This window comes from Macaca fascicularis, chromosome 19 (assembly GCF_037993035.2).
Source record: "Macaca fascicularis isolate 582-1 chromosome 19, T2T-MFA8v1.1".
Lineage (NCBI taxonomy): Eukaryota > Metazoa > Chordata > Mammalia > Primates > Cercopithecidae > Macaca > Macaca fascicularis.
In genome coordinates this window covers 20,025,525-20,041,149 of record NC_088393.1, presented here as the reverse complement: position 1 = coordinate 20,041,149, position 15,625 = coordinate 20,025,525, and the positions used below count along the sequence as shown (strand labels likewise).

Sequence of the window (15,625 nt, the reverse complement as noted above, 5' to 3'; positions counted from 1 at the left end):
TAAATCCGAATTCTCTTTATTCATTTATATATTTATTTTTTAGAGACAGGTTCTTGCTATGTTGCCCAGACTGGTCTTGTACTCCTGAGCTCGGGCGATCCTCCCATCTCAGCCTCCCATAGTGCTGGGATTACAGGCGTGAGCTACCGCGCCCAGCCTCAGATTCTCTTCTGCGTTCTTATTCTGCTTGATCTCTCAGCAGCATTTCTCACAGGTTACTCTTCTCTCCATGAAATTCTTCTCTTGGCCGAGCGCAGTCTGGGCAACATAACGAGACCCAATGTAGCCAGGCGTGTTGGTGTGTGCCTCTTGTCCCAGCTCATTGTCTTGCCATGTTGCCCAGGCTGGTCTCAAACTCCTGACCTCAGCCATCTGCCTGCCTCGGCCTCCCAAAGTGCTGCAATTATAGGCATGAGCCACCGATTTTATGTTTCTGCAGGTCAGAAAGCCAACATGGGCACTCTGGGCTAAAATCAAGGTGTTGCCCATTGAACCCGTGGACTGGTTCCTTGCCTTTTCCAGCCCGTTGAGGCCTCCTGCATTCTTTGCTCATGGTCCCCTCCTCCATGATAAAGGCCAGCAACATAGCATCTCTCCGACCCTTACATCATCAAGACTTTCTCCGCCCACATCTGGGAAAGGTTCTCTACTTTTTTTTTTTTTTTTTTTTTTTTTTTGAGACGGAGTCTCGCTCTGCCGCCCAGGCTGGAGTGCAGTGGCCGGATCTCAGCTCACTGCAAGCTCCGCCTCCCAGGTTCACGCCATTCTCCTGCCTCAGCCTCCCCAGTAGCTGGGACTACAGGTGCCCGCCACCTCGCCCGGCTAGTTTTTTGTATTTTTTAGTAGAGACGGGGTTTCACCGTGTCAGCCAGGATGGTCTCGATCTCCTGACCTCGTGATCCGCCCGCCTTGGCCTCCCAAAGTGCTGGGATTACAGGCTTGAGCCACCGCGCCCGGCCTACTTTTTTTTTTTCTTTTTTTTTTTTTTTTTTTTTTTTTGAGACGGAGTCTCGCTCTGTCGCCCAGGCTGGAGTGCAATGGCCGGATCTCAGCTCACTGCAAGCTCCGCCTCCCGGGTTCACGCCATTCTCCTGCCTCAGCCTCCCGAGTAGCTGGGACTACAGGCGCCCGCCACCTCGCCCGGCTAGTTTTTTGTATTTTTTAGTAGAGACAGGGTTTCACCATGTTAGCCAGGATGGTCTCGATCTCCTGACCTCGTGATCCGCCCGTCTCGGCCTCCCAAAGTGCTGGGATTACAGGGGTTCTCTACTTTTAAGGGTCATGTGATGACAGTAGGCCCACCCAGATAATCCAGGTTAATCTCTCCATCTCAGGGTCCTTAACCTTAATTACATTGGCAGAATTATTTTTCCCATGTTTTGTAAAGTACCATATTTAGGGTTCTGAGGATTAGCATGTGGACCCTTTTGGGAGCCATTGTCCTGCCGACCACAGTTCCCATCCCAAGCGAGCAAAAACCAGAGTTGTCCCCATGACTTTCAAGGCCCTTAGAGTCAATCTCCACTTGCCACTCTAGCTCTCTCCCTCACTCCTAACGCTCAGCACCCTGGTCTCAAATAGCCAGTACTGAACCCAGTGTGTCCCCACAGGGCCTTTGTGCTTGGCTGTTTCTTCTGCCTAAACCATACCTCTCTCCAGCCCTTTTCTTGGTTGATTTCTCCTTCTCATTCTGATCTCAGCTTTGATGTCACCTCAGAGACATGGAAATTCCAAAAAGCCTTCTAACCGTCACTGTCATGTGACCCCAGTCACCCCAAAGCAACTGCCACGGCTGATGGGTTTCTTGTTGGTGTGTATTTTTGGTGTCTCACTCCCTCCATCTTAACCGCCCCATGTGTAAAAACCTCAACTGTCTGTGTCTCTGATGTCAGAATGGTGTGTGGCACATAGTAGGTACTCAGTAAACACCTGCCAAGTGACACTGGAAGAAGATGATTGGTGCTTTTGCTTATGCACCAGGATAGGCCACTGCAGGACCATAGCGTGAACACAGATTTCAAGTCATTGGACCTTGACATTTCATAGTTCTTTTCTTTTTCTTTGCTTTTTTTTTTTGAGACGGAGGCTCACTCTGTCGCCCAGGCTGGAGTTCAGTGGCGCGATCTCAGCTCACTGCAACCTCTGCTTCCCTGGTTCAAGCAATTCTCCTGTCTCAACCTCCCGAGTAGCTGGGATTACAGGGGTGCACCAACATGCCCAGCTTTTTTGTATTTTTAGTAGAGATGGAGTTTCATCATGTTGGCCAGGCTAGTCTCAAACTCCTGACCTCAGGCAATCCGTCTGCGTCGGCCTCCCAAAGTGCTGGGATTACAGGCATGAGCCACTGCCTCCAGCCTTTTTTTTTTTTTTTTTTTCCTTTCGTTAATGACAAGGTCTCTTACGCTGGCTGGAGTACAGTGGCGTGTTCATAGCTCACTACAGCCGCTAACTCATGGGCTCAAGCCATCCTCCTGTCTCAGCCTCCCGAGGGACTGGGACTACAGGTATACCACCATGCCCAGCTAATTTTCAAATTTTTGAAGAGAGTGGGTCTCACCATGTTGCCCAGGCCGATCTTAAGTTTCTGGGCTCAAGTGATCCTCCTGCCTTGGCCTCCCAAACTGTTGGGATTACAGACATGAGCCACTAATGCCTTGCAATAGTTTTTGATGAGTTATTTGCATTGCTTAATCTTTAACATATAATGGGAAATGTTTTGAATATTTGTGTATAATTTTATATTATTAGTATTATTATTATTATTGTTGAGACAGAGTCTTACTCTATTGCCTAGGCTGGAGTGCAGTGGCACAATCTTGGCTCACTACAACCTCTGCCTCCCAGGTTTAAGCAGTTCTCCTCACCCACCTGAGTAGCTGGGATTATAGGTACATGACACCATGCCCAGCTAATTTTCTTTTCTTTTTTTTTTTTTTTTGAGATGGAGTCTCACTCTGTCACTCAGGCTAGAGTACAATGGCATGATCTCGGCTCACTGCAACCTCTGCCTCCCGGGTTCAAGCAGTTCTCCTGCCTCAGCCTCCTGAGTAACTGGAATTACAGGTGTGCACCACCATGCCTGACTAATTTTTGTATTTTTAGTAGAGACAGGGTTTCACCATGATGGCCAGCCTGGTCTCGAACTCCTGACCTCAGGCAATCCGCCCACCTTGGCCTCCCAAAGTTCTGGGATTATAGGCGTGAGCCACCGTGCCCAGCCAAGTTTTGTATTTTTAATAGAGACAGCATTTTACCATGTTGCCCAGGCTGGTCTCAAACTCCTGACCTCAAGTGATCTGCCTGCCTCAGCCTCCCAAAGTGCTGGGATTACAGGCATAAGCCACCACGCCTGGCCTTTATATTGATTTTGTGCAAATCAAATTCATGAAATGTGACTGTACTGCATTTTCGTAAGGCAGCTTATCTATAGTCAGAATGGTAGACCTCGTTTGGTTTGATTTCTCAATATGGAAGATCTTTACTCTTGGGGATAAAATGATGACTGTTCTTTTCTCACACCCTCCTCTGTCACCTCCCTTTCAGAAAGCATGCTCTGAATTGCCATCGGATGAAGCCTGCTCTGTTCAGCGTGCTCTGTGAGATCAAGGAAAAGACAGGTAGGCTGTTTAGAAGACACTTCCGGGCCGAGCACGGTGGCTCATGCCTGTAATCCCAGCACTTTCGGAGGCCGAGGCGGGCAGATCACCTGAGGTCGGATTCGAGACCAGCCTAACCAACATGGAGAAACCCTGTCTCTATTAAAAATACAAAAATTAGCCAAGCGTGGTGACACATGCCTGTAATCCCAGCTACTTGGGGGGCTAAGGCAGGAGAATCGCTTGAACCTGGGAGGCGGAGGTTACGGTGAGCCGAGATGACGCCACTGCACTCCAGCCTGAGCAATAACAGTGAAACTCTGTTACAAAAAAAAAAAACCACTTCCTATGTGTGTTTAGAGCTGCGGCAGCCACACATACCTCTGGTCTTGTCTCAGCCCTGATGTGCATGGTGGGCAATTTTGCTTGTCCCTTCTGTCTTGCAGAAGACCTCTAGGATGTTTTCTTTCTGCCTTATCCTTGCCCTGGTTTCTGGTATGCACACTGATTTATTTTGTAGTTTATAACTGAGAAATACTGTTGCAAATCAGTAACAAGCAGCTGCATTCTAGGTTGAAGATCTAAGAGGTGCTTAGCATTCTGTTATATAGAAAAAGTAAAAATGACAGACTTAGGGAAGTTGAATAAGAACAATTTTGTCAGCTGGGCACGATGGCTCACACCTGTAATCCCAGCACTTTGGGAGGCCGAGGCAGGTGGATCACGAAGTCAGGTGTTCAAGACCAGCCTGGCCAAGATGGTGAAACCCCGTCTCTACTAAAAATACAGAATTAGCGGAGTGTGGTGGTACATGCCTGTAATCCCAGCTACTTGGGTGGCTGAGGCAGGAGAATCGCCTCAGGAGAATCCTGAACCCAGGAGGCAGAGGTTGCAGTGAGCCGAGATCGCGCCATTGCACTCCAGCCTGGGCAACAAGAGTAAGACTCTGTCTCAAAAAAAAAAAAAGAAAGAAAAGAAAAGTTGAAAAAATAGCACAGAGTTCTCATATCTCCTTCTTTGGGCTTCCTATCTCGTCAAAGCCTTCAGAGCCATAGTACAAATATGGAAACCAGGAAATTACGTTGAGTACAGAGCTCTTTAACTGAACTACAGACCTCATTTGGAGTTCCCCAGTTTTTGCCCTAATGCCCTTTTCTGCCCTGAATCCCACATTGTATTGAGTCATCATGTCTCTTTGGTCTCCTGTGATCTGTGACCTTGTCATCCATGAACGATGTTGACCATTTTAAGGAGAAGCGCTCAGTCATTTTGTAGAACATCTGTCAGTGCGGTTTGTCTGACGTTTCCTCTAGATTGGACCAAAGTTGTGAGTTTGTGGCCAGAGTTCCACAGAGGTGATGTGTGTGTCCTCGGCACATTGTGTCAGGAAAAACATGCTGTCAATATGTCCTGTCACTGCTACCATTGACCTTGATCACTTGGTCAAGGTTAATAACAATTTGAAAATAGCTTACAAGTGGGGCCACCAAATAAGGTATTTAAATCAGTGGTCGTCTGCACAAAGGGTCACTTGATTTCTTCGAGTGAGTTGGTCTCTTGAGGTCAATTATTTGAATTTTGTGTGTCACTTCGGAGCATAGCACTTCATATATACAGAGGCTTCTGGAAAGTGTATATGTTGTACAAAAGTGTGTTTCTTTCTGAACACTCTTTTGGTGCAAGATTGATGTGTACTTGACATATACAGTGATAGAGAACAGCAAGAGGGTCTGGATCCTGCCTCCACCTCTGGCTGCATGACCCTGGTCCTTGGCTGAACCTTTCTCTGTTCCTGGCCCTCCTCTGATTTGGGGGCAATAATAATACTTAGCTTGTGGTTACTGAGGACTGTTGAGGACTGTGTGAATTCATATATGTAAGCATGTCTCCTGCCCAGCTGTCAGAAGGGATGTGGTAACTAAAGAAGAAATTCAAGTTTAAATCTACATTTAAGTTTCACCTAAATGCTACGAGGACATGATGTCCCTAACCCTCACCAGTGTGAATTTATTTTTATTTTTATTTTTTTTGAGATGGAGTTTCACTCTTGTTGCCCAGGCTGGAGTGCAATGGCGCGATCTTGGTTCACTTCAAACTCCGCCTCCTGGGTTCAAGCGATTCTCCTGCCTCAGCCTCCCGAGTAGCTGGGATTACAGGTGCCCGCCACCACACCCAGCTAATTTTTTGTATTTTTTATTAGAGATGGGGTTTCACCATGTTAGCAGGCTGGTCTTGAACTCCTGACCTCAGGTGATCGCCTGCCTCTGCCTCTCAAAGTGCTGGGATTACAGGCGTGAGCCCAGGCTGGAGGGCAGTGACATAATCTCAGCCCACTTCAGCCTCTTGGGTGGGTGATCCTCCCACTCCATCCTCCCAAGTAGCTGGGACTACAGGTGCGAGCCAAAAGCTAATTTTTGTATTTTTTGTAGAGAGAGGATTTTGTCATGTTGGTCTCAAACTCCTGGCCTCCCAAAATGCCGGGATTACGTGCATGAGCCACTGTGCCCAACCAGCCTTGTATTCTGTTCTGCCTCTGCCTGCTTCACCCAATCCTCTAAGGAGCCCTGATTCCTTTCAGAGTAAATCTTGGCCCTTGATGTGCTCATTGCTGTTGGGGTGTTGCTGCTCTTGGACACTCTTAGGACACAGAGCTAAGGAATATTTGTGGGTTATTACAGACGTGTGTGTACACACACACAGGTGCGCACACATTCACATCTGTTCTTGTATGTCTGTATATGTTAAAAACCATGCATTCATTACAATATCTTTATTTTTGTTTATTCATTCATTCATTCATTCATTCATTCATTCATTCATTCTCACTCTCTTGCCCAGCCTGGAGTGCAGTGGTGCAATCTCAGCCTCCCAGGTTTAAGCATTTCTCCTGCCTTAGCCTCCGAGTAGCTGGGATTATGGTGTGCACTACCACGCCTGGCTAATTTTGTATTTTTAGTAGAGACAGGGTTTCATCATGTTGGCCAGACTCGTCTCAAACTCCTGACCTCAAGTGACGCCCCCGCCTCAGCCTCCCAAAGTGCTGGGATTACAGATGTGAGCCACCGTGCCCAGCTTATTTTTATTTTTATTTTTTATTTTTTTATTTTATTTTATTTTATTTTTTTTTTTGAGACGGAGTCTCGCTCTGTCGCCCAGGCTGGAGTGCAGTGGCGCGATCTCGGCTCACTGCAAGCTCCGCCTCCCGGGTTCACGCCATTCTCCTGCCTCAGCCTCCCGAGTAGCTGGGACTACAGGCGCCCACAACCGCGCCCGGCTAATTTTTTGTATTTTTAGTAGAGACGGGGTTTGACCGTGGTCTCGATCTCCTGACCTTGTGATCCGCCCGCCTCGGCCTCCCAAAGTGCTGGGATTACAGGCGTGAGCCACCGCGCCCGGCTTATTTTTATTTTTGAGACAGGGTCTCATGCTGTCACCAGGCTGGAATGCAATGGTGAAGTCACAGCTCATTGCAGCCTCAACCTTCTGGGCTCAAGCAATCCTCCCACCTTGGCCTCCCAAAGGGGCGGGATTACATGCGTGAGCCACTATACCTGGCCCATTCCAATATCTTTAATTCTAGTTCACCACAGGGTTCCCACTATTTTTCTCTCTTTCCAGGTTTGTGACTCCTTTCTCCAACAGTGAGAGCCTGCTCCTGTTGTCCTCAGTACTTTTGCTTGTGTAATCCATCTCCCACCTCCTTCACCCCCAAGTATACTTAATCCCCCAGCTAAGCAGACCCCTCTTTGTCCCCACCCCCCAGCAGACTGATGCTGCTGACAGCCTCTACGTGATCCGCCCCCTGTTGGTCTCCAACACCCAGTGCCAGGTCATCCTCCCCGCCGGGGCCAGTTGCTGGGCTGTGATGCCCCTGGCTTCCTGCCCACCTCAGATGCCTCTCAGGGGTGTGTGAATATTTGATGACCTATCTTATCTGTTCCTTATTTAAATTGTGGGGAGCAGGTGCTATGGAAATTGAAACACAATGGTTAGGCTTTCCTGGGGAACCAGACACACAAGTTTCTTGTTAGCAGGGAACTGGTTTTAAGCAAATTTGCCCTCAACTCCCTGGCAGCACTCCCTGCTGGTGCTTCAGCATTCGTATGGTGAGCTGGACAAGCGGGGACCCTGCACCCGAACAAGCCCCAAGTCCTGTGGGCTGAGGGAAACTGCCCAGAGAGGACACGGCCAGTGTGTATCCACCCCCTGGAGACACTGGCTGTGGTCACGTGTTCCTTAGTATTGTGGAATTGTGTAATGTTGGCCCATTTCACTTTTCACGTAATAAAAATAAGTCAGTGTCAGGACCACCTGCAGAGGCATGTGTACCACTAGGCACAGGCAGCCCAAATTGTCCCCTGCTCACCCCTGACCCTGACCCCAGGAAGCAGCCTTTGGGGACTCCCCATTGCCCACAGCAGGTGTTTAGCAATGCAACATCTGGAATTTAGTAATAATAAAAAGCTATTTTAAAAAGTACTTTTAAGGCTGGGTGCCATGACTCACGCCTATAATCCCAGCACTTTGGGAGGCCAAGACAGGTGGACCACCTGAGATCGGGAGTTCGAGACCAGCCTGACCAACATAGCGAAACCCCGTCTCTACTAAAAATGCAAACATTAGCTAGGCGTGGTGGCATGTGCCTGTAATCCCAGTTACTCAGGAGGCTGAGGCAGGAGAGTTGCTTGAATCCAGGAGGCGAAGATTGCAGTGAGACAACATGCGCCACTGCACTCCAGCCTGGGCAACAGAGTAAGACCCTGTCCAAAATAAAAAAGAAGTACTTTAATCAACTGTAGTGTCGGGAAGCTGTCATTCTTGACCTTCTTCCTACCAGTGAGCTGCTTGGGCTGAATGAGAAACTGGTTTTTGAGAGTGTGGGTGTTCAACCTGGGCACGCCTCTTCATGATTCCAGCTGCCCCTGTGTGGATGTTACTGCATGAGTCTGTTAGTCTCAAATGCAGCAGTTTCAGGAGGGAAAACAAGAGTTGATGACAACTGTTGCCAACAAGTGCAGCCGAGATGTCTGTACATTTCAACCCCTGGCGTGGCCCTGCCCCCCCATCCTCCTAGGCTTTGAGGGCCATGCTGAGGACATTTTATGTTTTTAGACAGAGTTTCGCTCTTGTTGCCCAGGCTGGAGTGCAATGGCGTGATCTCGGCTCACTGCAACCTCCGCCTCCCAGGTTCAAGCAATTCTCCTACCTCAGCCTCCCGAGTAGCTGGGATTACAGGCATCTGCCACCACACCCAGGTAACTGTTTGTATGTAGTAGAGAGAGGGTTTCACCATGTTGGTCAGGCTGGTCTCGAACTCCCAACCTCAGGTGATCCGCCCACCTCAACTTCCCAAAGCGCTGGGATTACAGCCATGCGCCATCACGCCCAGTGACATTTTTAATTATTTATTTATTTATTTATTTAAATTAAGATACAGAGCCTCACTGTGTTGCCCAGACTGGCCTCAAACTCCTGGGCTTAAGTGATCCTCCCACCTCAGCTTCCCGAGTGGCTGGGATCACAGGCACACACCGCCATGTCCAGGGGTCGCTGAGGACTTTTTTTCCGGGGGATGAGGTCTTAGTATGTTGCCCAGGTTGGCCTTGAACTCCTGAGCTCAAGTGATCCTCCTGCCTCAGCCTCCCAAGGTGTGGGGTTACAGGCATGCGCCACTGCACCTGGCCACTCAGGACTTTTGATTCCTCTAACCTGAGTCCCAAGGCCACTGCAGGGCTCAGAGCATAGGCCACCTGGGCATTTCCTTGGAAACTAATGGTTTCTTCCCGCTGACTGGCTCAAATGGCTGGGAACGGGGTATGTTTTGGGGGGGTGCAGTAGGACAGGGATTAGACAGCAACTGCTCCTCCCCAAAATGCACAAGGCCGGAGCTGGGGGCTGCCTGTTCCTGAGTATCACCTGGAGTGTTTTCAGATGTCTTTTTACATCAGAAGTGCAGTCAGTGAGTGCTGTAGGTCCCACCTGTGGGCCACCGGTCTTGATGTAAGGAACACCTCAGCCTTCTAGTCTCAGAGACAAGACAGCCAGGGGCAGGAAAGTAAACAGGATCTCAAATCTGCTCCATCTGTCCCCATCCCATGACCAGGAATGGCCAAGTCTTAGCCCAGAGGAAACCGTTCATGGTCCTGATCCTGCACCCTGTGGTACCCACGGGCCACCTATCGAAGGGCAGTCCCATGAGCCGAGGTCTTGGCGTGCTTCTGGATGTAACCCACAGTTCTCACATTGCCCTCTGGCTGAAGTCTGCAGCAGGCCTTGTAGTAAAGACCAAACTTCCACAGAGCATTTAAAGCCTGGTGGGGCAGGACATGGTGGCTCACACCTATAATCCCAGTACTTTGGAAGGCCAAGGTGGGAGGATCGCTGGAGCCCAGGAGTATGAGACCAGCCTGGGCAACACAGTAAGACCCCATCTCTACAACAACAACAACAAAAAGATTAAGTCTGGTGGGTATTGATGGAGCCTGGGCAGGCAGCTTGGGCCTTCCTCAAAATGTTCCCCAGAGCCCTGCACAGCCTGGGGCAGACCCTGTTTCTCCTATTTTACAGATGGGCAGTGGGAAGCTCTAAGAGACAGGGGCCTCCCCAGGGCACACCAGTCACCCGCAGCCAGGTTGCATGCTGCCCCCCCATACACTGTCCTCACTTGTGAAAGGGACCCAGGGCCTGTCTCTCATGGCCTGCGCTCATGGGCCCCACACACCCACCTGTGTCATCTGAACAATGACCATTCCTGGGCAGCGCAGGGTCTAGGATGCGCTATGTTCTCAGGGTCTGTCCTGGTGCCTTTGTTTTTGTTGAATGAAGAACTGTTGTTGGTGACTGATACATATTAACTGAAATCCCTTTCATCCAGTTCCCCTTATGAGGTTCAGAAGATTCAGTGTCTGGGGGCCTGACTTAGAACACAGGGCTTATCACTCACAGCAGCCTGAAAAGAAAGTGGTCCTCAATGTAAACCTGGCATCACCAGATGCACTGCCCGCACTCCCTGGCGAACCCGAGGAATGGCCTGTCGGAGGTATGCAGGCAAGTGCCTCAAAGCTTATCTCCTCGGGTCAGCTTCATCACACCACAGTGCCTGGGCGCTCCTGCCCTGAGGTGGTCTCTGAAGGCCAAGGATATCCTCAGCGTATGCATTTCCTCCCAAACCCTCCTTCCCAGAAACAGCTGTCTTCCTCGGTGTCTGGAGGAGCTGTTCTGAGGAGAACAAAATAAACCCTTATTAGTTGCAGAGCTTTGAATTTAGCTGGGAGGACCAGATACTGGCCACAGTCCCTTTGCTGAGACCCTGGGACTAGGTATCTTGCAGAATTCAAAAGCATTGGATTTAAGATTTGTCACGTTGGCCAGGTACAGTAGCTCACGCCTGTAATCCCAGCACTTTGGGAGGCTGAGGCAGGCGGATCATCTGAGGTCAGGAGTTCGAGACCAGCCTGGCCAATACGGTGAACCACCCCCACCCCTCCCTCACCCACCCATCTCTACTGAAAATACAAAAACTAGTCGGGCATGGTGGCAGGTGCCTGTAATCCTAGCTACATGGGAGGCTGAGGCAGAAGAATCACTTGAACCCAGGATGTGAGGGTTACAGTGAGCTGAGATCACACCACTGTACCCCCGCCTGGGTGACAGAATGAGACTCTGCCTCTAAAAAAAATAAAAATAAAAAATAAAGTTTGTCACATCGATGTTCCCAGTGAGGACTCAGGTGTGGCCTGAATTCACACAGTGGTGTTTGGCACCAGAGCGGGGACAGCCTGGCACATTGGAATGGCTCAGGCTTTACCTCCACGTGAGCATGAGTGACAGCTTGTGTGAAAAGCTTCGGATCTTAGATCTTGAGTGGGCAGGCAGCTTCAAGACGGCGTACTGAGCCCCAGAGGCCCCTTGCAGACCCACCCGGCCATCCCATCCTGGGCGGTTCTCAAAAAGGGGCCTGCTTTGCCTTCTCTACCCTGTGACTGTGTCTCTGGGAAACGAGAAGTTTCTCAGCCAGGCCTGTTGTGCTGCAGGAACTCTTGCTGCCATAGGAGTGCACAGAGCCCCGTTCAGAGGAGCAAATGTAAATAATGCATAACATCAGGGAATGCCTTTTTGTCTTCCTGACTGATGATTGGCCTTGCTAGTAGTTGGCAGGCATAAGCCATTCTCAGGTCTGTTGCAATTACAGAATGGGGTTCTGTAGGTTCAGCCAGGAAGCTGGGGTGTCATGGTGCTCATGGGGGTTCCTTGGTCCCAGCAGTCACCCTAAGGCCCACGAGTCACCTATCTGGAACTGAGATCCTTTTTCTAATTAGCTGTACCCTGGGGCTGAGTCCCATGTACATTTCTTTAGGGTTCTTCTGGGAGTCGACCCCCAGGAGCTGGGGGACTTATTCTCCAGGTTGATTGGAGTGTCCTTTCCTCCCCTCAGTCTCACGGTAACTCACGAATCGAGCCCCTGAGTCTGATCAGCCAGGTGGCTCCAGACACTCACCGCAGGGCTGTTTACATTTGAATTAATTAAAACCAAATGCAATTAACCAGTGCATTCCTCAGCCACACCAGTGACATTTCAAGTCTCAGCAGCCACACAGGGCTGGTGCCGCCTATAATAGACAGATCTAGAACATTCCATCATTGCCAAAGTATCTGTCTGTTGGACAGAAAAATGGATCAGTATATATAAATATATAGATTAAGGAATCTGAAAACAACCTGATGTCCATGATAACTAGAAAAACAAAACGTGTGTCCCGGTGCCGTGGCTCATACCTATAATTCCAGTACTTTGGGAGGCCGAGGTGGGTGGATCACTTGAGGTCAGGGGTTCAAGACCAGCCTGGCCAACATGGTGAAACCCCGTCTCTACTAAAAATATAAAGATTAGCCAGGCGTGGTGGCATATACCCGTAATCCCAGCTATTCAGGAGGCTGAGGCATGAGAATCACTTGCACCTGGGAGGCAGAGGTTGCAGTGAGCTGAGATTGAGCCAATTCTCTCTAGCCTGGGCTACAGAGCAAGACTCTGTCTCAAAGAAAAAGAAAGAAAACAAAACGTGGTCCATCCATCCAATGGAGTATTATTCAGCCGTAGAGAGGAATGAAGTATTGGCACAGGCTACAACGTGGATGCACCTCGAAAACATGATGCTGGGTAGGAGAAGCCAGATGCGAAATGTCACATCACGTGCTGTGTGATTCCATCCATATGAAGAGTCCAGATCAGGCAAATCCATAGAGACAGGAAGACTCGTGGTTGTCCCGGGGCTAGGGAGAGGGAGTAGAGAGTGACTGCTCATAGAGACAGGGTATCTTTAGGGAGGATGAGAATGTTAGCTAGTGGTGGTGGTCGCACAACCTTGGGAATAAACTAAAAACCACTGAATTATTCACTTGAAGCAGGTGAATGTTATGGCATGTTAATTATATCTCAATAAAGCTCACCTCAAGGACTGAGGGTCTTTGCTAGGGGCAGTATCTAAAACAGTGTGCCTGTAGCTTAAGGCCTTAGTGCACATGCACATTCTTATGAATTAGCACTTTTTTGCTGCCTTTTAGAGCTTAACCATTGACGGAAACTGTCTCGTGTGCTTGCAGTTTTCTGGTTTGTCTTCTGACCTCTGACTCCTCTCCTGGAAGAACAGCATCAAGAAAGCGCAGGGCAGATCTGTGGTTCATCTCTGCCCTGTTGTGGGCTTGGCACACCGTAGATACTGAGATACCGGGGAACTCCTTTTTTCCTTTTTTCTTTTTTTCTTTTGAGATGGAGTCTCGCTCTGTCGCCCAGGCTGGAGTGCAATGGCACAGTCTCAGTTCACTGCAACCTCCACTTCCCGGGTTCAAGCAAGTCTCCTGCCTCAGCCTCCCAAGTAGCTAGGATTACAGGTGCCCACCACCACGCCCAGCTAATTTTTGTATTTTTAGTAGAGACGGGATTTCATCATGTTGGCCAGGCTGGTCTCAAACTCCTGACCTCAGGTGATCCACCTGCCTCAGCCTCCCAAAGTGCTGGGATTACAGGCAGGAGCAAGCATGAGCCACTGTGCCCGACCAGAATTTTTTTTTTCTTTCTTTCTTTTTCTTTGTCTTTTTTTTTTTTCTTTGACGGAGTCTCACTTGGTCGCCCAGGCTGGAGTGCAGTGGTGTGATCTCGGCTCACTGCAAACTCTGCCTCCTGGGTTCACGCCATTCTCCTGCCTCTGCCTCCCGAGTAGCTGGGACTACAGGCGCCCGCCATCACACACCACTAATTTTTGGTATTTTTAGTAGAGATGGCATTTCACCGTGTTAGCCAGGATGGTCTGGATCTCCTGACCTCATGATCTGCCCACCTCAGCCTCCCAAAGTGCTGGGATTACAGGTGTGAGCCACCACGCCCAGCCTCTTTTCATTTTATTTATTTATTTATTTTTTTTTTGAGTCAAGATCTCGCTCTGTCACCCAGGCTGGAGGCACTGGAGTGGTCAAAGCTCACTGCTCCTTTGAATTCTCGAGCTCAAGCGATCCTCCCGCTTCAGCCTCTGGAGTAGCTGGACTGTAAGTGGGCACCACCATGCCTGGATATTTTTTTGTGGAGATGGGATCTTGCTGTGTTGCCCAGGCTGGTCTTAAACTCTTGTCCTCAAGCAGTCCTCCCTTCTCAGCCTCTAAAAGTGCTGGGATTACAGGGATGAGCCAACCGGTCCAGCCCCAGTGAACTTACTGATAGATCAGTTCCTTGGGAAATTCCTTTTAGAGTAGTCAGGGCACTGGATGGCCTAAAACTCTTTGACTTTCAGGTTGGGAATTGGTTGGTCATGTTTAGTGTGCATGTTGCTAGGCTGGTTACCTCCCTGTATGAGACTCAGCCAAAGAGGCACCATACCTCATGGTGATTGTAGCCCAGCTCCTGAAGCTTCTAGACCTTTCCCCCATGGATCTCATTAATTGTTGTTTGAAATTAGAGCATTTCTTCAGATGAAAAAATTGGGTCACACAGTGGCTCACACCTGTAATCCCAGCACTTTTGGAGGCTGAGGCGGGTAGATCACAAGGTCAGGAGTTCGAGACCAGCCTGGCCAACATGGTGAAACCCCGTCTCTACTAAAAATACAAGAATTGTATGGTGGCCACCTTAGTTGGGAACTATGGCTAAACATTGTCCTGATTTGATCTTTTGCCGCAAGCAGGCTGGTGTTGCTATCAGAAGACTGTGTGAAAAATGTGATGGCAAGTGTGTGATTTGTGACTCCTATGTGCGTCCCTGCACTCTGGTGCGCCTATGTGATGAGTGTAATTATGGATCTTACCAGGGACGTTGTGTGATCTGTGGAGGCCCTGGGGTCTCTGATGCCTATTATTGTAAGGAGTGCACCATCCAGGAGAAGAATAGGGATGGCTGCCCAAAGATTGTCTATTTGGGGAGCTCTAAGACCTCTTCTATGAACACAAAAAATATGGCTTCAAGAACAGGGTGATTGGTGGGTGGCCTCCTCCTCCCCGCCACCCCACATCAAGCTGCTGCAGCTGCCAGAAAAGATGCCTACTATTACCAGCAGAAAGGGAGCGGAGCCCAGAGCATCACCAGGAGTGCCTGCTGGTGTACTGGCGGCTTGCCACCCCCTCCTCTCCCTTCACCCAGACATGTAGTAGGGATGGAAAAGGATTCTTCACAGAGCACTTTGGCACACCGTATCAGAGAAAAATTGATAGATTAATTAATGGTTTTTACTGAATTCAAGAAGCAAAGATCTGTTCTCCATATTGATATGTTCTCCCTCAACCAGGATCTTCTAAAAAGAAATAATATTTTAGCCTTCTGCTTGAGTAGTTGACTGTGAAACTACGCCCAGTGAAAAACATGTTCTTGCAGCAACTCTGGTGGCAGCTGTCCTTGAGGAACCTTCAGTGTGTGGTGGGAAGCTATCAGAACAAGAAATGTAGGCATTTACTCTTTTTTTTTTTTTTTAATTTGAGACGGAGTCTTGCTCTGTCACCCAGGCTGGAGTACAATGGCTTGATCTCGACTCATCAAAAATTCCACCTGC

The 15,625-nt window shown here is 49.2% G+C and overlaps 1 protein-coding gene and 1 pseudogene across 9 annotated transcripts in view; both read left to right on the top strand.

Moving 5' to 3' along the window:
- Nucleotides 1-15,625, top strand: part of PBX4 (PBX homeobox 4) — a 62,190-nt gene that overhangs the window by 22,677 nt on the left and 23,888 nt on the right. For 5 of the 9 annotated variants that reach the window (XM_065535358.2, XM_074026565.1, XM_074026564.1 and 2 more), the window contains exon 2: nucleotides 3,544-3,617. The exons of 3 other annotated variants lie outside the window; for them this stretch is intronic. In XM_065535358.2, coding sequence (XP_065391430.1) covers nucleotides 3,569-3,617 — 49 coding nt within the window. In that variant the 5' untranslated portion in view covers nucleotides 3,544-3,568. Of the gene's footprint in view, nucleotides 1-2,926; nucleotides 3,064-3,543; nucleotides 3,618-15,625 lie in introns of those variants that run through there. One more of the 9 variants, XM_045380316.2, reaches the window with a different exon arrangement.
- Nucleotides 14,616-15,422, top strand: LOC141409224 (PHD finger-like domain-containing protein 5A pseudogene; annotated as a pseudogene).